Source organism: Dunckerocampus dactyliophorus, chromosome 5, assembly GCF_027744805.1.
Source record: "Dunckerocampus dactyliophorus isolate RoL2022-P2 chromosome 5, RoL_Ddac_1.1, whole genome shotgun sequence".
NCBI lineage: Eukaryota > Metazoa > Chordata > Actinopteri > Syngnathiformes > Syngnathidae > Dunckerocampus > Dunckerocampus dactyliophorus.
Window position 1 is genome coordinate 22,439,796 of NC_072823.1, and position 22,186 is coordinate 22,461,981.

At 45.4% G+C, this 22,186-nt stretch overlaps 1 protein-coding gene across 1 annotated transcript in view; it reads right to left on the minus strand.

Annotated features, from left to right (window-relative positions):
• Nucleotides 1-22,186, minus strand: part of cftr (CF transmembrane conductance regulator) — a 33,880-nt gene that overhangs the window by 8,328 nt on the left and 3,366 nt on the right. The window contains exons 5-21 of the mRNA XM_054777804.1: nucleotides 21,660-21,749; nucleotides 20,933-21,096; nucleotides 19,993-20,118; nucleotides 19,607-19,853; nucleotides 19,437-19,529; nucleotides 14,064-14,234; nucleotides 13,813-14,004; nucleotides 10,034-10,128; nucleotides 7,407-7,493; nucleotides 6,373-7,156; nucleotides 5,970-6,098; nucleotides 5,855-5,892; nucleotides 4,312-4,598; nucleotides 4,150-4,229; nucleotides 3,911-4,061; nucleotides 1,501-1,728; nucleotides 118-218 (exon numbers count right to left, since the gene is read on the minus strand). Coding sequence (XP_054633779.1) covers nucleotides 118-218; nucleotides 1,501-1,728; nucleotides 3,911-4,061; nucleotides 4,150-4,229; nucleotides 4,312-4,598; nucleotides 5,855-5,892; nucleotides 5,970-6,098; nucleotides 6,373-7,156; nucleotides 7,407-7,493; nucleotides 10,034-10,128; nucleotides 13,813-14,004; nucleotides 14,064-14,234; nucleotides 19,437-19,529; nucleotides 19,607-19,853; nucleotides 19,993-20,118; nucleotides 20,933-21,096; nucleotides 21,660-21,749 — 3,063 coding nt within the window. The remainder of the gene's footprint in view (nucleotides 1-117; nucleotides 219-1,500; nucleotides 1,729-3,910; nucleotides 4,062-4,149; nucleotides 4,230-4,311; nucleotides 4,599-5,854; nucleotides 5,893-5,969; nucleotides 6,099-6,372; nucleotides 7,157-7,406; nucleotides 7,494-10,033; nucleotides 10,129-13,812; nucleotides 14,005-14,063; nucleotides 14,235-19,436; nucleotides 19,530-19,606; nucleotides 19,854-19,992; nucleotides 20,119-20,932; nucleotides 21,097-21,659; nucleotides 21,750-22,186) is intronic.

The following is a 22,186-nucleotide window of genomic DNA, read 5'->3' on the forward strand; positions in this document are numbered from 1 at the left end:
TTGTGGGCATTTGTGAGATCAGACTTCATTAATGTCGGAGGATAGAGCGATAGCGGCCTGCTGACATCTGCGTTGTAATTCTTCCACACCAAAGTCCTCTGCGTGTGTATTACCTACCAGTCCGTCCACGGTGATGCTGGTGATGACAGCCCACTGGAACGTCCCCAGGATGAGCATGGCCAACGCCACAATGATGCCGATCTCGCCTGGTTTGTCCTCTGTCCGCACACACACACACACAAAAACACACATCGTCAGTACGTAGAATCCAGTTATATCACTCAACACTGCTGTTAAATTGTACTTCAATGTGCCTTCAACAACACTCGGTCAATGACGTGTGTGCGTGTGTGTGTGTGTGTGTTTCTCCTCCATCTACACCCACACATTTCCTGCCTTTACATGACATGGTATCCAGTAGAGTGTCGACAACAACAACACACCTGCAACGTTTGTAATTCTGCCTTGATAAAGATAACAAATAATTGAACAATGATTACGTTGTATTATTATGGTAATACAAATACAGACTAATATTATGTTACACTTAAAGTATGACAAAAAGTACATTTCAAATACACCATGTACCATACTCAGTTTACCATGTTATATACGCATATTTTAGGTAAAAAAACATTTTAATTAAGTATTGTTATTCTTGTATTATTTGTGGAAAAAATTTAAATATGAAATAATGTCAACATTATAATACATTAAATTCTTATTCCTCATACTACACCGACCACATTATATTATGCGTACATCTTGATGATCCTCAAGACCTTTTGGTAAATACTCTAACGAGACAAAAGTTGTTTGGAAGGTGTGTGTCCCATGACATCTGGCGTGAAAGTGACAACGCATTTCAGAAAGAGAACATCATACCACCAGTAAAATATGGTGGTGGTAGTGTGATGGTCTGAGACTGTTTTGCTGCTTCAGGACCTGGAAGACTGGCTGTGATTAAACAGAACCACAAATTCTGCTGTCTACCAAAAAATCCTGCAGAAGAATGTCCAGCCATCTGTTTGTGACCTCAAGTTCAAACCAACTTGGGTTCTGCAGCAGGACAATGATCCAAAACACACCAGCAAGTCCACCTCTGAAGAAAAACAAAATGAAGACTTTGGAGTGGCCTAGTCAAAGTCCTGACCTGAAAATGGTGTGGCATGACCTTAAAAATTTGGATCATGATGGAAAACCCTCCAATGTGGCTGAATTACAACAATTCTGCAAAGATGAGCAGGCCAAAAATTTCTCAACAGCGCTGCAATTTATCACAAACGTTTGATCGCAGTTGTTGCTGCCAAGGGTGGCCTAACCAGTTATTAGGTTTAGGGGGCAAGGTAGGTTTGGATTCTTAATAATACAAAGTTTCATTTAAAAACTGCATTTTGTGTATATATTACTTTATTCTACTGTATTCTATGTATTGATAGCTAAGTAGATTGTGTGTTCATTAATGTTTACACCAAGATGCTGAGGTCACATGTCACTCACGATTGGTTCCCACGGCAATGAAGGCAGCCGCCGTGAAGAAGAGCACAAAGATGACGTCGCAGCGGAAGAGGAACCACCGCAGGGTGGCCAGGTAGTGGAACCAGGCGGCCGTGTGCGTGTTGAGGGCCTTGTGAAAGAGCATCTCGAAGTACGTCTGACGCCCGAACGCCCGAATAGTCCACAGGCCCTTCAGCGAGATGATGAGGTGTGAGAAGATGGGACTCCGAGCTGCAAGGTCAGCAAAGACAACCCAGTCAGATTCACTGCGTCCGTTAGCGGGCGTTGTCTCTGGAGCACACTTCTTATTACGCATTCAGTAAAGTAGAATACGTTAAAGTTTTGCATTATTGAACTAAGATTTTGCACATTGCAGGCAACCTTTCCTCAATACAAACCTTGAACCAGCGGGGGACGCTACAGCCACAAACCAGTAACTCCAGCTGGTGAAATGCGCAATCACTGAACATTGTTGTAAGATTGGCTTGACTCGAGATTCTTGACTGATTCATGGTCATCATTTCCTGGCACGTTGCCGCCGCCAACACCAGGATGGGGATGAAGGAAATCCCATTCCGTCCCATCCCAGCACCCCTAGTGTTCTATGTGGCTCCGATAAGACTCACCACTTTCATGGCAGACGTCAGATAGATTGACCTGTTTTCTCATCCTGACGCTCCAGTGCTGCTCGGCGTCTGACTTGCTAATATCCAGCAGATTCACTGCAGACTAAGGCCTTGTCGCTTGTGCGCCAAATGGTGCAGCATGGTCACTAAACGGGTGGCTGAAATAGACAATTCCAGACTCCCTTTAGAAAATCAGCAATTTTACTTCACCGGTGTCTGATTGCTCAGCACTTCCTCAAATGTCTGCGTCAGTTTCCCAGGACAAACAGTGAGACCTGACTCTCCATTCTAGGACATAGCACTAAAGTCTGGGACTGGGGTTCACCACCCAGCAGTATCAATGCAGCGGCCTGATGCTAGATTAAGGCCTTGTTGCTTCTGAGCCAAACACTGCAACACGGTCACTAAACTTTGGCTTAAATACACAATTCCATTAATAATAATTAATAATAAATAATTACCTCACCATTGTCTGTTTAACTGTCACTACCTCAGAAGTCTGCGACAGCCCGCCAGAACTAATAGTGAGGCCTGACTCTCAAGTCTGGGAGAGTTAGGCACTCAAATGTGGGATTAGGGCTCACAACCCAGCAGCATCAACAGTGAGGCTTGATGCTAACACTGAGGGTTTATTGCTTCTAAGCCAAATGCAGCAGTGTGGTCACGAAACGTTTGGCTAAAGTAGACAAACAGAATGAAGAATGTCAACTTTGTGGACATTAAAACATCATTAGGAGACAAATGTACACTGATGCTAGCTCTGCTCAGTGGCAGAGGTCAAATACTAAGAGGATAAAACAACACTCACAAAAATGTGATGACCTCAAACGATAAAAATATGTCAGAAATCGTTTAGGCATAACTTCACGACATTCCCTAATGTGTGTCAGTGTTATTGTACTCGCCAATGACACACTTCCTCCATCTGTTGTCACTTCATCCATGCTTTTCCTTTGCTCTTCCTCTCTCATGTTTTTCTTCGTCAGGGTGACCTTTCACCTCTTGGCCCGCCAGCTCGGCTTCGGCTAAACCGGGTTTCCTCCTCCGCTCATTTGATTGTGAGCTGCTTCTGCTGACACTTTCACTCATTTATGTAGCTGAGAACACGAGTCAATATAATAGAAACATCACTCAGTCATTTTCAGTCTCACCCAAACTATTCCATGCAGCTACGCAGCAAATTTTAAGGGTGCAGTGGCCACCAGGGGGCGCCACAAATTCTGAAAAAATGTACCTTCAATATAAGCTAGTTATTGGTATAAACTCTTGAAACGTAAAAACTCACATTGATTCAAATGTAGAGCAATGTCCAGTTAATAATTAATTCTACTACAAATTATAACACCAAAGAAGTTTGTCTTTTTGTACACATTTTTGCATATCGTTGTATATGGGTATAACAGGCATTAAATGAGTTATTTCATTTGATTTTTGGATATAGTCATTGCATAGTGTAAATGTAGCTTGTATTTAGAGCAAACTGTGTGTTTTTTCAATTGTTTCATGTTGATTGCTTTATTTATAATGTGTTATTGTTATTATTATTATTCATTTACAATATTTTTATTGTATTTCTTTTTTGTATTTATTTGTAATTTGTTCATCATGTAAATGGGGTGACATGTCATCTTGTAAGTTAAAGACATGTAAAATCTTGCCTAGAGCGCCACGTTCAATACGTCTTTTGTTGTAGTCATACTCATTTTTGGCCACAGGGGGCAGAAGAAACCCTTTCCCCTCACTTCAGTGTAAAAGTACTTGTAGTTTGAACAAACACACATCCCCACCTTCAGCCTCCAGTAGCTTGAGCTGCTGGCCCGTTCGCAGGAAGTACTTCCTGAGGATGACAAAGATGACAGCCAGCGGGATGGCGGCAATGAAAATGTACGGCCGCATGATGGACACAGTGAAGATGGCGCCCAGGACAATCAGTGTCAGCTGAGGCGAGGGGACAAAAGATGTTTAACCAGCAAACATAACCTTAGAATGCGGAAAATGTTGGCTTAGACCGGTCGATTTGTCGCACCTGTATGAGGTCAAAGAGCACCAAAGGCAGCATGTCGTCAATGGTGGCCATGTCTTTGGTGAATCTGTTCATGATGCGGCCTTGCACAGAGCAAACAACATGTTCCTGAATTAGACCTCCACACGGTACCTCACCTCATGTAAGAGCATGTTCTTCCACAACCTGTCTTCATGGTGTTTAGCAGCGCCATGGGGGCCCGCAGCACGGAGCTCAGCATTTGCTCGTGCAGCCTCTTGGACACGGTGAGCAGCGTGTGCACAAGCGGCAGGCCTCGGAAGAAGCCCAACGCCAGCACGCTCTCCGACGTGGCCACGTAGATGTAGATGATGTAGTAGGCGCTGGTCGGTGTCACGATGACCGCCAGGTGGGTGGGGGGCGAAGAGGCGTTCGGGTGCTGCTCGTCGATGTAGTTCGGGGAGGACGGGTTGGCACCGTCCCTCCAGATGGTACTGATGATGATGATGATGATGATGATGACACAGGCAAACAAAGGCTTTAGTGTTCAGTAGCAGTCAAAAGTTTAGACACACCTTCTCATTCTATAGCATGAGGAAGTGTCTCCAAACTTTTGAATTGCTCCATTGAACACCACTCTATTCAAGTAAACTTAGAGTCTCCTCTAGTCGCCGGGTGCATGGTCTACAAAAAACATTAACATTAACAGCTGTGGCTGTAGTCAACCTCCTGATGTACTTTTGTTTTAACCCCACAAGATGGCAGTAGCTGAATTTGAAGTATCATGAGCAGCTTTATTTCGCTCTGCATGCGCTTTAAAACGTGGCTACTCTGCTGTTACACATGCGTGTTACACAATGAACTCATTAACGCCATTAATGCTGACTGAGTCGTTTCCTCCTTACCGCTGTTACAACATCGGTTCTGTTGCTACTGTGTTGCGCAATATTTTTCATGTGGTCAAGAGAGCTACCTTTTCTTTTCCACTTTCTCATGCACTCCAAATTATTATTAAAGTTCAAATATTATTAAGTTGTTTTGTATCATGACTTTTCACATTGAGGACATAATATATGAACTATAATAATACAATAATAATGCTTATAATAATATCATATATATATATATATATATATATATATAAAACAGATTATATTCTATCCATCCATCCATTTTCTATGACGCTTCTCCTCATTAGGGTCGCAGGGGTATGCTGGAGCCTATCCCAGCTGACGACAGGCGGGGTACACCCTGGACTGGTCGCCAGCCAATCGCAGGGCACATATAGACAAACAACCATTCACACTCACATTCATACCTATGGTCAATTTAGAGTCGCCAATTAACCTAACATGCATGTTTTTGGAATGTGGAGGAAACCGGAGTAAAAAACCGGAGTAGAAAACCCACGCACGCACGGGGAGAACATGCAAACTCCACACAGAAATGCCCAAGGGAGAATCGAACCCAGGTCTTCCCGATCTCCTGACTGTCACTGTGCTAACCACTCGGCCACCGTGCGGCCCTTATATTCTATTCTATTCTTTTCTATTATATATGGTCTGTAACATTAAAACAGTGGTTTTCCATGTTTCCTTAAGTAGTAAATACCCCAAATAACGGCAAATGAATAAATAAACGCAGCACCTGAAATAGGCGCCTGCTAGTCTCTGTAGGCGAGTAAAAAAATACGACATCTACTGAACCCAAGCAGAAGTCTTTTGCAGCTGTAACGGCCCAGAAGACTTACTCTGTAATGAGGAAGATGCCAACGACTGATCCTGCAACCTAACGGCAGAAAGACAAAAAGACATGTTTCAAAACTGTATCCAACACAAAAGAAGATGTGAATGTGGGGACATGACCTCAATAGCAAAAACCAGGAAGATGAAAATGAGCACGTAGACTAAACTCCTGTTGGTGGTGATGTAGCGCAGGTAGGTGCTCCACGACGTTGTTTCAAACACGTTCTCGCGATCGTCCGCGAAGCATTGCTGTGGACAAAACACACAACACACTCACACACCTTCCAGCAACTTTTGGCAGTCCCGTACCCCTAAAGTACGGTACCCCCGACACCGACACATTTACATAACATAAACCTGTGTATGTAAGCACACAAACGCAAACATCTTACTCTGAATGATTTCTCACCTGTTTGATATATTTAGTTAATTATGATATATTTATGTAATTGTTTTTGGCCTTTTAAAATTATTATTACATTATGAATTACTTCAAGGTCCTGGAGAAGGAATCATGGTCTACCTCCATGTCTTCTTCATCCACCTCCTCACTGATGTCATAGACGCTGTCCTTGGACAGGCGGCGAGCGTAGATGTCCAGCTCGGACACCAAGTCGCACTGCGGTGTGATTGAGAGTTTTTTCCGGAAAGACGTCTGCATCTGCTCCCTGCGCTCGTTGCCTGGAGCGTTGGTGATGAACGCCAGGACCGACTGGCGCCGCTGCCCGCTCAGGTGCGGCAAGCCGTGGTGGTAGATGTTCCCTCTGGGGAGCACCTCCTCCACCTGGTCGTCCTCGGGTACCACAGAGAACTTCCTCTCAGACAGATCCCGCACGCCGTCCTCAGCAGCTTGGGTGCTGTTTGGGTTCTGCTGGGGGTTTCCAATGAAGGAGAACTTGCGAGCAGCAGCCAGTGGGTTGAGGATGAGGGACTGCTTACGTTTTTCTGGGTAGCTATCGCCTCCACAGTGTCCTTGCGATCCGTTAACTATCAAGGGAGGCGGCGGTTGGCGGAAGGACTGACGGATGGACTCGGGGCCTCGGAAGCCGGCGGTCTCGTCGACGGAGACCCTGCGGAGGGTTTCGGTGAGGATGGAGCTGCGTCGCTCGGCGTTGATGTTGTCGTAGGCCTCCAGGCCCAGCAGGAGCGAGCTGAAGTCGGGCCGCTGGGCCTGAAGCTCGGAGAAGGTTCCATAGAAGTAACAGTCGCCGTTGTGGAGCAGGAGGATCTTGTCAGCCCTTTTGAGGTGCTCCAACTTGCTGGTGACCACGATGCGAGTCTTGGAGGCCATCAGCTTGCACACGCACCTGAGAGGAAACACTGAGGGACTTAGAACACTAAATAAGACATCTAAGCAAACAATTCCTTGCTTCACGGTGGTGATAATTATTTTAAATAATTATTCATTATATTTCACAGCCTCATTTCAGCTGATTCACCCTCCAAAGGCCAATATTATTGGCCCCCGGCACCACAATGTATTACAAAAGTTGTCAATGTTATATGTACTTTGATATTTTGGTTCTTTCATCCAAAGTGTTGTGATACTGTACATACTTCTCAAAGATTTCTTTTTCGGTCACAATGTCCAGGTGTGTGAAAGGTGCATCCAGCAGATAGAGGTCCGCATCTTTGTACACAGCTCTGACCACACAAAACACACACAATGCTGCATTTGTTAGACAAATTTGATGATTTCAAGCGATGCTGAAAGCTGAAATCCAGATAGAGGCTTTAAATAGCCAACAAATAATGCATGAGAGCAGGAGTGTTGCCATAAAGTGCAAAAAAGGCTCCAGAAATCAGCACATAAAACACTTGAGTGTACACATTCCTACATGTATACTGCATGAATGAAAGGCCATGTTGCTAGCTTGGAAAGGTTAGTATTGTGGACAATAACTGCTCATTTCTTTACACGAGATGAAGACATTACCGAGTATACTCCAAAGTTACCCAGGGGCTTGCAAACCGTGTAATTCAACCAACATTATTAGGAAAAAAATGTCTCTTAAGTCGTTCCACATTAGGTCAAGGCTCATTAGTTTGAAGATGATGATGCGTCGTACTGGAGTCTATGGGTGATTGTTGTTATTTTTACCAGAAGAAATTGCTGTTGTAAATTGTTGACAGGAGAGAGCACCACTGCACAACATAGAGTGATAGCATGGAGGATGATTCTTGTTGTGCAGAAGAGGAAAAGAACAAGGACAGAAGAGAGGAAAAGATGAGGAACGAGAGCTGCTATGAAGAAGTTGAGACAGCCTCGGTGAGGATCTGTCATCTAGACCAGTGGTTCCCAACCCCCGGGCCGCGGCCCGGTAGCGGGCTGTGGGTCATTTGGTACCGGGCCGCACAGAAAGAAAAAATAATTTCCATTATTTCATTTTTTTTATATGTTTTATTTTGAAAAGTGGACGGATTCTCTCCGTTGACACATGTCTATTGTGCGTGTACTAACTTTATCTCATGCCGCACAGATAGACTACTACTGTATTTTTACCATTTTACCTCATATTTGGTGTCAAATGCTGATACTATGTGGGAATGCATAAAGGTAAGTTTTGATGACTTATTCAGTGCTAATGTACACATTTGTCTCAAGTTAATTCATGCTAGCACACTGCCCATCCCCCCGTTCCGCAGGAGATTTGTGGGAACACAAGCCGGTCCGTGGGTCAAAAAAGGTTGGGGACCACTGATCTAGACCAAAAAGGCTAGCATAGAGGAATTGGGATAGCAACGGAAAGCGGAAAGTAGTAAAATCAATGTAGCTTTTATTTTGTTGCTTATTTCCTGTGTGTGATGCGTCACTTCTTGTGTGCTACATTCAAGCGTGCTTCCTCAATTGGTCAGATCCTTCACAGGAGAGATAAGACAGATGCACTTTCTCTCTTGTTTTGTGTCAAATTTGTATTCCAAATATTAATTGGAACCAAAATAGTATTCTGAAAGTACGGTCATCCTTCCCTCTGTTGGGGTTTTCCCAAAATTAATGAATTAATAACTGATCGCTGTTTCATTGGTTGAATACGGCCTGTTATTAGTAAAAAAAAAAGAAAAAAAAGCACATTTAAGCAAATTGTACTTATTCTTTGCCTAAATGAAACATTGTCAAGCTTAAAAATGGCTAAATGAACTAACTAAATGAACTAAAATACAAATACAGGGCAGAAGAAGCATCGTAATTGTGGCCACTAGGTGTCAGTCATTTTTGGGTGGGACAGGCAGTAGAATCATCACTAAGGTTCCCTTGGGAACACATTTACTGTGACACTGCTTGAGCAAAAGTTTTATTTGCTCTTATTTTGTCCACTTTATTGGGTAAACCAAGTGTAAAGCTATTTAATGCCACCATTAATGGCGGAAGTACGCTGTCACTGTCCAAAAAAAACAACAAGGAACTGCTAACGTGTGAGTCTTTGTTACCTTATTTATGTATTATTTTCTCAAATTATATGGACTATATTGGTTAATACAAATGTAAGAATGAATACATGGGTGTTATTTCATGTCTTGAGGGCTATAATAATGTCAAAAAACCTATTTAGAAGAGCGTAAAGAGTTTTCCATACCATAACTATGGACATATTACATTTATTAATCTCAAATCTTACTTCACTTCAAAATTCACTTATCACGGTCGGGTCTGAACCAATTAACTAATTCAACCATTACCGTTACCGTTACCATAGTGTCCAAACTCTACAAGAAGTACTATCCATTCTTCACACATACTGAGTCACCACTGTGTGGATGCTTTGTTTGGGCACTCTTTGGCCGTAAAAAAAAAACGAGACAGTGTACAAAAACCGAGACATATTAGTGGCAATAACTTTTGTCCAAAAGGAGGTTCCAATGTAATTGGAAAGAAAATGCAGCTCCACATTGCTCAGATTTTTCTGATTTTGATTGTGACGAGGGTGATATAATATAATAGTGAATAATTAAATAACCTTGAGCTTCCTCTGAATCATCCCATAAAGTTACAGTCTCCCTCCTCACGGCGTCACACCACTAAATGTGTCTCAACTGGAGGCATGAATCACATCTTTAGCAACATCACTTTCTATTTGTGTTGCCTGCAAACCAAATAGAAATCAACACTAATTAGAATGATTAAGCAGCTGCGGACACCACTAATTGGTCAAGAGGAAGTCGAGTAAGAATGTGACAGGAAGTACCTGGCCAGGCTGAGGCGCGCCCTTTGACCTCCGCTGAGCGTCACTCCTCCTTCAACAAGGAGGGTCTTGTCCTTTTCAGGCAACAAGGCAAAGTCCTACAGAGGCGAATGAGGGGTGAAGGGTCAGTCAAAATGTCATAATAAGCTTTTATTTTCCTTTTGTATGTGGTGATTCATGTGCTTTAAGATACTTTGTTCAAATGTTATCAGCCCATTCTGATAGCCTTGGAATGAAAACAACTACATTGTGTGTCAGTGCATGAAAACAATGGACAAAGGAAATACGAAACCTTGTTTGAACGATCTGAAGAACAAGAACAACACTTTTTAAATGTCACAAACGACAACAAGACATTTTGCCTGTCAAAGAGCACAGATGAGACGGACACAGGTGGAGACATGATCGATAATGACAAGGATGAAGTGGATATCATCATTAAGGCTTCCTACCTTTTCAAGAGCCACATCTGCCATCCGGACGGGAGCGCATGAGGGACCGAGTAAACAGCGTGTTTTAAGAGCTCGTAAAGCAAAACAACATTGTACGCAGACATGTTGTGTGTCTATCTTAACAAAAAAAATACAGCAGCTGCCCCCATCCGTGCCTGACTGCACATACACCGTGCTGGTTTACAGTGGGGGGGACCACCCAGGGGAGTCTGTCTGCTGCTTTCGGGTGGCAACAGTAGCCAGGGATTACAGTCAGTTTGAACACACTGGCTCCAGTTGTCGCTCCTGACTGGCAGGGTTACCTTGGAAAGTTTTACAACGACCACACCTTCCCCACTGCCATCGAACCTGCGAGTAAAAACATAATGGAGCTTTTTCTACTCTGGCAGAAACAATCAACTTGTGGGGGGTCATATTTGTTGCACATGTTTTGGTCACGTCCCAGCCTCAGTGATCTTTGGCGCCAGGTTTTTGGTACGCTCGCTGTGGTGCTTGACACAGTTCTCCCTCCCGAATCCTGCGCTGCTGCTCTCTTTGGCTCCCCTCCTCGTGCTGCCCCGGGACTCCATGTGGCAAAATGCCGGGTGCTGGCCTTTGTAACCTTACTGGCAAGACGTCTTATTCTGTTGAAGTGGAAGCAACCTCGCCCCCCTTCTCGTAACAGCTGGCTTAAAGAAGTCCTCACTCTCCTCCAATTAGAAAAGATTAGGTTTTCGCTCTCCGGCTATGGCGGCACCTTCAGTAAACCCTGGCAGCCCTTCTTGGGAATATCTACACAGAACCATTATTCAACCATAAACTGACTAGATGTCCCCCCTCCCTCGACCTCCTTTTGTGTGGCCTTATTCTTATCCCAGTTTACTCATTTTATTTCAATGTTGCACCTTATTTTGTTTAACTTATGTATTTAGTTATTTTTCATTTTTATGTATTTATTTTTATTATTGTCATCTTATTGTCCAACTTATCTTCTGTTTGTAACTGTGTGTTGGTTAAATTAGCAGCTGTCCCGGCTGTGTATTGTATTACTGGATGTACTTCACACGTTGAGCTGATCTTTTTGTAGAAGAAAAAACAAAGAAAATGATTTCCGAAAGTATGTTTCGGTTTTCATACACTGTCTCAGTTATTGTACCGCCAAACAGTACCCAAACAAAGCATCCACGCAGTGGTGACTCAGTCTCGATAAAGAATGAATAGTAGTTCTTTTAGAGTTGGGTCACTATATGCAGATTCCACCCAGGGAATTCTTTAATCATCTTGACTATGTGTGTGTGTTTGTGTGTGTGTGTGTGTGTGTGTGTTTGTGTGTGTGTGTGTGTGTTCATAGAATTCACAAAGAACGATGAACAACTCTGTTTCTGTCTCCTTCCTGAGTGTTCTGTGTGCTTTTTTTCAATTACTGCTGCAATTGACCCCACGATTTCCATGGAGCTGCAAAGTTTATTGTGAGCATTTTTTGTTACTCTGTTTGCTAAATGAATAGTGACTTCTTCCTCACAGGCTTGTGAGCGGCACAGTACTAACTACATGATTCAGTAGTGATGCGATTTTGTAGGAGCGCTGCATCGGCTTTCAATGCGGTGAAAAAACAATACCGATGTTAGCTGATAGCACAATTTTATGCCAATAATTATCGGTGGCTGATATTATCGGACAACCCTACTCGTGACAAAGTACAAATGTAGCGTCTGTTCTAATAATAACGTAATGTAAAGGTTCCAATAGGTTGCAGGGGAATAGTTTAAGGGAGACACACTACAAACAGTACAGTGAGCTCAGCTAGGGTGTGTAACGATGATTGTACCTGCTGCTGAATTTTACAATAAAGTTCAAGTGAGCAAGTATACAGCTCTAACCATCCACTCTTTAAAGTGATGTTTGTAACAGACGAGCGCCACCCTTCCTCTCGCCACACATTACTGTGTTCACCAGCAAGTCTTCAATAAAGGTAAAAATGATGCTAAATGTTCATGTACCCATTTCATTGGTCATTTATATGTTTTTCTATTTGTTTTCTGAATGCAAAACTCAAATTTGTTTTGTGTTCCTATTTTTGGCTGTCTGGAATGGATGAATTGGAATTACATTATTTCCTATGGGAAAAATGGATTTGTATGTTTCAGTTTTCATCTGACCTTTTGGACAGACAAAGGAGGGAAACCAAGGTTCCACTGTATTTGTTAAGATGACTTGAGACGCTACGAATTGACAAGTGGTGATGGGGGAGAGCTGAAATTTCCCTAAAATCTATTTGTTAGCAAGTCTTAATACAACGCACGTACATCTGTGCATTTAAGGGCGAGCGAGCAAGTGTGCTATCTATTAGCCACAGGTGGATTGTTGTGCTTTCAACGCAGCGCTAGTAAAGACCGCTCCCCAAAATGAAGCCACCAAAAAGCCTCTTATACAATTAGTTCCTGCATTCTAGTAGCAGAAAACTCCCCTGCACTTCCGACTCCAACAGCTAGTTCCTTATTTCTAATCCAAACTTATTTGAAATCACCAAGTCACCATCGCTGTCATAAGCACAACAACGCTGTGCACGTGTCTCCCCAGCCATGTGGATATTGCACACCACATTTGTTTGCTGTGGCAACATTCGCTGTTTGGGCCAAAAACACCCAAAGGTGCACTCAGTGGCCGTGTCACTGGGTGCCCACATCAACACCAAAATGGTTATATCATGAAATTGTTATAACTTTTCATAGAGACTAAAACAATAAAATAAAACATTGTGTGTTGCACATAAATGTGTCTTATTTGGTCACATCGTTTAACTGCTGCCCAGACGTCTCTGTGGTACGCTTCACGTCCATTATGGACAAGCAACAAGATCATGTTGCATGTTGGTGACATAATGCGTGGTATCCATGGCAACAGAGTGGACGTTATTCTGCTGAGGGGCCTTCACTCAACACGTAGGCTTATGAGACACCGTGTGTGTTTGTGTGTGTGTTTCAGGGGGTTTTAATGGGTGTGAATGTGGTCAGAGCAAAGTAGAGGCCTCTTGATGCCTCATAGACACTCCAAGCAGCAAACATTTATAATCTAAAACCAGTACCTAACTGGACATTGCATTCCTAACACCACAGCCGAGTCATAGAATGACTGTGATACCGTGGCACCATGCCAGTTATATATGGTAACCACCACTTTTCTTAATAGAAATCAAATAGAGTCAAAATAATCCACAAAGTCAAAACCCTCGGAATGCTCACACACTTGTGAACACACAAAATGACCCTCCAAATACAGTGGTAGAGGACAGAAGGATTAATCTGTCATTCTTTATCATGAACCCTGAAGGAGCAATAAGGATGGACTCACCTCCTCCAGCTGGCAGGCCTTGATGACTGAGGTGTAGCGGTACTCGTCGTAGGTGAGTCCAAACAGGATGTTGTCCCGTATGGTGCCCGGCATGATCCAGGAGGTCTGCGAGGAGAAGGAGATGCGACCGCTGTGTCGGATTTTCCCCTCGGACGGCACCAGCTCTCCCAGGATCAACATGAGGAGCGAGCTCTGTGGGAAAGATGACATCTTTCAAGCCGTCGGCAGCGGCATCTCCAGGACAGTCTCACCTTCCCCGAGCCCGTGGATCCTGCCACCGCCAGCATCTTGCCCTTCTCCAGGTGGAGGCTGATGTTCTTCAGGACAGGTGTCACGTAAAGGTTAGTGAAGAAGAGGCCACCGTTGGCGTGACCGTTGGCTTTGTTCTCCTGCTTGATCTTCTCAAAGAGCTCGCCGATGCCCTGCAAAATGAGCATTTCATGAAGTACACAATCTAAAGAGAGCCAATACAAACATTCTGTCTTTACAGAGATAATAATGCAAATATTTTACACAAGATTTTAATAATAATAATAATAATAATAATAATTGTTATTATATTTGTGAAAAAATTATTTTAATGGAATATTAATTATCTTTAATAAATATCATGTTACTACCGCTGATACTCTCTGCAGTTGAGTAAATAAAAGCAAATCTAGGTCACTATATGAAGAAATAGAATAGCTTATTACATATGATATGATACTAGAGTATATGTTTATTGTTAAGCTTGTACAACTTAAGAGTTGTTTGTAATATTCTGGGCCACCAAACTATGAGACATTTTTGGATATATCAACCTGGCCATTTTGATCACACTGTAGGTACATATTCTTCCAAAGATGTCATTTTAAAGAAAATATGCATTGATGATATTTAAAAAAAATGCTAGTAACAAATATTTTACCATGAAAAAAATCTTTGTTTTCATCTTGCCTGATTTGAATTAAATATACAAAGTGCGTGCAGGGTAGAAGCTGTAATATGAAACCAGGTTTAATTCAGCTTCGGCTGATCCAGCTTTTGCTAGTTGTGGCCATTTTTTAAACATATATACTGTTTCTTTGGACAGAAGGAATCATTTAAAATGACACATTCAAGTTTGGAGATCTTCGTGAGAGGGAATCCAGTTCGAAAAGTTTGGTTGAGTGTCATTTATTGGGCATGACCAAGAAATGTACTTTTTCAGAAAGTCCTAGGGTAAACACAGAGGTTCATGTACAGAGCTGCCACATGAACAGTGCTTCGTGTGTTTAGGAACATATTGCTGTGAGAAACCTGAATCTCTAAAGTGAGTTCTCACAATGGTCTAATTTCATTTGCTGTCATCTGCCAACAACAATGGCCGCCCCAAAGAGGCAATTCATTGGCTTAATCATTGACCTCTAAGGGGTTTTACGGGTCACTGTGTCCCAAATGGCGAACCAGGCTGCGGTCTGTGCCGCTTCTTGTCATTGTAATGAGCTGACGTACCCGCTGTCAGCTGTAAACAAAGGCAGCGCCCCTCTCATTCATCTTGAAATTACACATTCCAGGAAGCGGAGAAGAAGAGAGTAGCGTCGGGGAATTGGATGATGGATAAAATCCAAATATCAGAGGGAGACTTCCCAGCAGCCTTCCCCAGCAAAGACTGGCTTTAGTGACAACGACCAGATAATTGATTACGCTGTGAAGCGATGCTGCTTTTCTCACGGTGCGGAGTGATTGATAAACTACACCTGCCTGACTCAGTTTATAGCCCCTATAACGTAGATAAGCAAACTAACTGAGAACAAACTAACGAGTATACTGTACCTGTAGTGTATGATGGATTTACTATGCTTTAAGTGTCTATGTAGCATAAAAACATTAAAGATTCGTACAGAAAGGCTGCACCCATCTATAAGCCGCAGGTGTCCACCTCATAACATGGGATATTTAGTACACAGAAAGATTTTTTTTACTTTTAATTAAATACAGTAAATGGGCCGCACGGTGGTCTAGTGGTTAGCACGTTGGCCAATACAGGAACAGCCCGGAGATCGGGAAGACCTGGGTTCGATTCTCCCCTGGGCATTTCTGTGTGGAGTTTGCATGTTCTCCCCGTGTGCGTGTGGGTTTTCTCCAGGCACTCCGGCTTCCTCCCACATTCCCAAAAACATGCATGTTAGGTTAATTGGTGACTCTAAATTGTCCATAGGTATGAATGTGAGTGTGAATGGTTGTTTGTCTATGTGTGCCCTGCGATTGGCTGGCGACCAGTCCAGGGTGTACCCCGCCTGTTGCCCGAAGTCAGCTGGGATAGGCTCCAGCATGCCCCCGTGACCCTAGTGAGGATGAAGCGGTATAGAAAATGGATGGATGGATAAATACAGTAAATGTTTTATTCCAACTGCTGAACAGTGCATATAAGTTAAACAAATAGTCAAAACGTTGTCCTCATCCTCCTCCTGGGAGCTAAAACCACTGAAGTCATCTTCTTCACTCTCTGAACTGAACAACCTCACAACTCCCTCACCACACACCCCGCCAGTATCTCTCCCCCTATCGTTTTATTTTTATTTTTATTTTTATTATTATTTTTTTTTTCCCCCTGTCCTGTCCAGCCTTTAAAGCAGGGGGGGGGGGGGGGGCGAGAGGGGACAAAAACAAAAAAAAGAGAGACAAGAGACAAGGACAACAGCAGCAACAACAACAATTGTGACAGAACAACAGAAACATACCGAACGACATCAGCAAATAAATGTCCGTGACAACTATAAAGACGAACAAGGATAAAGGACAAATCAATATCAACAACCACAATGACAAAGCTGTCAATGACAATCAGACATAATAGCAGTCATGAAATGATGACCTATGACAGTGATCACAATGACAATACTGCATTGAAACAGTCGCACACAATAGCAGTCATGAAATGATGAATTATGATAGTGATCACCATGATAATACCGCATTGAAACAGTCACACATAACTGTAGTAATGAAATGATTATCCATGATAGTGAATAGAATCAAAGTTACTGTAATGCACATCATTGTAAAAAAAAAAAAAATACATATACACACATATATACATACATACACATACATAAATACATATATACATATATATATATATATATATATATATATATATATATATACACATATATACCGCACATACACACATATATATATATAGTCATACTGCTGAAATCACCGTCGCTGTAATAAAACCAACAACATAATAACACCCTGGATAACTCAGTGAGTAATGTGGGGAAGTACGTATGTACTGTGAGTGTGCATATGTACAGGTATCTCTGTATGTAAGGAAGACTTCATATATATATAAAGGTGCAGGAATGTGTGGGCGTGTGATTGTCACTGAGAGTGCATGAAAGGAAAGGGGCCGCCTTCCACCTCCCAGAGAGCCCCGCCCCAAATAGCAAGGCCGGGCCCCGGCCGCCAGAAGGCCACCAGGCCCATAGGGGCAGGCAGCACAAAGAACAGTGCCCCAAGAGCCAGCCCAGAGAGCCCCCCCCCCCCGGGAAGACCAGTAAGGGGCCGAAGAGAGGTAATCCCAGCCAAGGACAGGGCGCCAGCGGGCCGGAGGACTGCCAACCCCCGAGACCAGCGAGAGATCACACCCCACAAAGGCAGACGGGTACCGGGGGCCACAAACCGGCAGGCCCAGAGACGCCTCCACAGCCGGAAAGAAGCCCGCCCGCGCCGGAAGCGCCAATTCCCCCCCACCGCCACCCCCACCCCCAGGGAGCGGAGCCCGGCCCGCCCCGGGCCAACCCCCGCCCGACCCCCGACACAGGGCCGCCCCGCCAAGGGATGCAGGAGGCACACCCTCCACCCACCCGGCGGAGGCACGGGCGGCAGAGATGTATCGCCCAGCACCTGACCCCACGGAGCAAACCCCTGTATGCTCCCCCAAATAAATAACTAAAATAAATAAATAAATAAAAATACACACACGCACGCACATACACACTCCTACGCACCCACACACACGCACATAAACACTCCTACGCACAAACACACCCCTATGCGCACGCTCATACACACTCTTACTTACTCAAGCGCGCACACACACACACACACACACACACACACACACACACACAGTGGTCGACTGCCCGACACCCGGAAGCCCCACCCTATCCCCCGTTGGTAACCCAAGGAGCAGCGGAGCCGGGGACCCCGGGGTCCCAGACATACGATTCAGAACCCAGGGGCGGAGAGCGCAGACTGCCGGGGAGCAGGAAGACACCCGGCCACACCCCCCCAGCGGTAGGACGCCGCCAGCGAGGCAGACAGGGGAGTCAGCGAGGAGGAGAGCGGGAAACCGAGCAGGCAGGCGGGAAAACGGGCGAGCAGCCAGGCGAACCACCACACAGCGCCAACCGAGACCCGCGGGCCAGCAAACCCCGAAGAGAGAGCGGGAGCACCACACCCCAAGCCGCAGGGAGGCCAAGCACCAGCGCCGAGAAGGCGAGACCAGCAGCCGACCAGCCGACGGCCCCCACATACCACCAGAAGCCAGACCAGCCACATGCCACCAGAGCCGACAGCGCACCACCCGCGCACCGGAGCCCCACCCCCGACAAGCCCACAGACAGACCGGGGGAGGCGAGGACACAGACAGCGGCCCGGCAGCGCACAAAGCGCAACGGCGACAGACGCCCAAGCGCCCGGCAGAGCACGACCCCCCCCAGCGAGCCCGGCCCCAGGGCACCCGCCCCCCCACCCCCACCCCGCCACCCAGGCCCACAGTACCCGCAAGCATGACCAAGCCCCAACCCACCAGCTGGCCCGGCGCCCCAGCAGCCGCCACAGCGCAGCAACCACCGGCCGCCGCGACAGCACACGGGCCACCCGAAGCACCAGCACCGCCCCCCGGAGACCGCCGAACCCGCCCCAAGAGTGCAGAGGCGCCCGCGGCACGTGTCAGTCCAGGGGGGGCACCGCAAGCCGCCCCCCCCGGCGCAAGCCCCGGCATCAACAGGCCCCAGAGGGCCACCCCAGGGAAGGGCAGGCGAACCAGACAAGGGCACCCCACAGGCCAGGCCGCCCCGGGCGAGCCACCGCGACGGCCAGGCCCCCGGCCACACCGCCGACCCTGGCGGGCAGACGCCGAGGTGCACGAGGCACCCCAATCCAGCCCGCCCCACCCGTGTATGTGATAAGGTGTGATAGTGTCTATGATGCAATCTATCCTATCGTTTTAACAACCATCGCCATCCCCGCGCCGAGGAATATGAGCACCTGAGCCTGTGCTGTCCTCCCCAGCATGCAGCAGTCCAGCCCCGTGAAACCCGCCAGTGACAGTGGACCTCCCGACACTGCTCCACGCTGCTAAGATCCACTGGCAGACCCGAACAAAACCTGCTACATCGATTGCCTTCAACTTGAAATCCGCATCACATGCACCTCTCCACGCATTCTACATGATGAGGGCGTGCACACAAAGCGCAAAAAGACTGCTCCGAAGCACAGGAGATGTTACAAGACTGGGACGTGGCCACATATTCGCCGGATCACTGTATAAGCCGCAGGATTCAAAGCGTGAGAAGAAAGTAGCGGCTTGTACACTGAAAGGTACGGTAAGCACCTTCATGCACTTGGATGCATAGAGACCCTCTCACCTCATCCCAGGATGCAGAGACGTTGATCAGCTCGAGTTCTGTGGTAGTCAGGTTGTACTCCAGAACTCTGTACTCCTCCTTCATCAAGAACTCCTAAACAACATATCATTATTTTGGAACCTGCTGATGGGCAAAATTAGATGAAGCAGAGCTGTGATCACGTGACCCACCTCTATCTTATTGACCAGCGCCAGCGTGTCATACCACATCTGGATTGAACCGGGCAGCTGTCGGGTGAGCGTCATGCGCAGCACCATGCAGTAGGAGGCGGTGGTGAAGATACGGCGCAGAATGATGCCTTTGCTGAGTGCGTGCGGCACAATGGCCGACACGATGACCAAGATGGCGGAGAAGAAGTAGGCGGCGCTGTAGAAGTAACGCAAGGACCCGATCTTCCTGGTCAGGGTCATCTCATCCCTGAGGAGGAGGAGGAGAAGGAAGAGCCAATGTTACGGTCAAATGAAAGACTTTTTCCTTTTGTGTAGCCATGATGCTAATTATGGCTCTGTTTGACATTTAACAAAGTGTTCAGTGGTGTCAAAGTGTGGTCTCTTACTGTCTGATGTTCTTGATGATGGTCTCCATCACCTCCTCCCAGCCGTACGCCTTCACCGAGTGGATGTTCTCCACAATCTCTGAGGTGAGAGCCAAGCGGCGGTTGATCATCCCAGCACGCTTCACCCTTTTTTTCACAGGACGACAGCTTGACCTTAACAACCAAGCAATGACATTCACACACAACAACATTCTTCATCCAGACTGTCTAGTCAGCAAAGTGGCCAAAGTGGGCTGGGGCCATTTTTGGCCCACAGATCATTTTTTATTGGCCCTCGGCATATTGTAAAAATCAATGGATTTCATAACTGGGCCTTCAGTGGGGACTTATGCGACCCAATCCACCTCTTAATACAACCACTATCACATCACAATTACACAAACTATCAATAACATACAAAAACGCAATATAACAATACAAACAAACCCTGTCCCAGGCTGACTTATACATAATACATATATATAAACTTACTTATTTGTTCATGTAACACACACAGAACAATGAACAACGCCATGTCTGTCTGTTTTCTTCGTGTTGGATCAATTAAGCGCTGCACTGTTCATGTGACAGTATGTTCAAGCGCACTGGTAATTAGGAGTGTTGGGTATAGGCTTTCAGACATCAACCAACTGTCAACAGGCGAACGTGAAATCTGATTGTTTAAACAAAACAGCCTCGTAACTAACAGTGATTCTGAACGCTCTGGGCAGACTACATTAGACTACAAAAAAATCTAACATACACACACACGTACTGGAAGCAGTGCAGCCAAGAGACACACTACTAAATGAAGATAATACACTGAAGGGTATAAACTAATACAGTTTCATGGAACACATACTAGAATTTAAGTTATAAATGTAGGCCAGTGTTTAGGCCAGCGGAGAAAGCTTTGACCACCACTGGTAAAAAGCCAATTAATTCCTTTATTTGTTCCCACCGGTGAGGTCCCATCTTCTGGGAGAGGCAGGCCTGGATAATGCCGAGGAGTGTGAGAGCTGCCAGGGCGCAGAAGCCGTTCACCTCGATCAGTTCCCAAATCAGACCCACACACAGGATACACTGCAGGGGTGTGATCCATACAAAATGGGCCAGACCAAGGCTCTATAGAACACACAGACACACACACACACAGGTCACATGGGTGCACGTCATGGCATTTACTGCAGAGAGTATAACAGGCAGCTTTATTGTGTCACGCTGCTGTCTATTGGGAGAATATGGTACGTTTGAGGCACTTTTCTAATGAATTGTCTAGTCGTGATGTCTCGTATATTGGAGTGAAATAAGATGTTGTTCTTCCTAGAAGTATCAGGCGCAGCGTTAGTGTGAAGCCTACAGCCACACACCTGCAAAAGGAGGCACAGGACACACACACACCACCCAAGCAGCCACTAAAGGGACAGCAGCCACATGTAAGGCAGGTGCTAATTGTCTCAAATGGAGTGGCAGAGTGTTTCCACATTCAACATCTTCTTGAGAGCGCTCGCTTGAACCCTCCAGGTATGTTGTTGCATAATCAGGGAATGTGTTTTGACTTCTCCGCCACACAATAGCTGTATGAGTGTGTGTGTGTCAATAGAGCAGAAAGCTGGCCAGTCAAAGTGATTCATGCCCCTCTAAGAGGAGATTGTTTTGCTCCTTTCAGGTTGTACAGTATATCTCACCTCATCCAGCTTGTTGAGGTGGGCCGACATCAGACTCACCAGCTGACCAGTGCTAATTTTATCCAGGACCTTACTGGACAGTTTCAGGGTCTGAAAAAATAAAAGAAAGGTCGAAGGTGAGGGGTCGGTGGAAGTACACTGGGCTTTAAAACAGTCACTTTTACACCGCGAGGCCACGCCCTCAATGCCTCGTCCGCTGCCGGGAACGTTTGGTCAGGCGTGTTGGACATGGCAGTGACAAACAGCTGGATCTTAACGACCAATACAAAATGTTTTTATCTAATCAGCTGGGTTGTCTTGTTCTGATGATGCACATTCCATCCTGTTTGTGGACACAACATTAGGTACACCTGTCTGATAAGAAATCCTGCATTTAAAGAGACAATAATGTTTACTTTTGATGGGCAATGTCGAGGACCTATTCAATTAAACAGTATGTTATATGATTATTGTGCTTGTACAACTGTGCTACATCATACTGATAGCTGTTTCTAACATTTTGGCATTGTAAAACACTAACAGGAGTC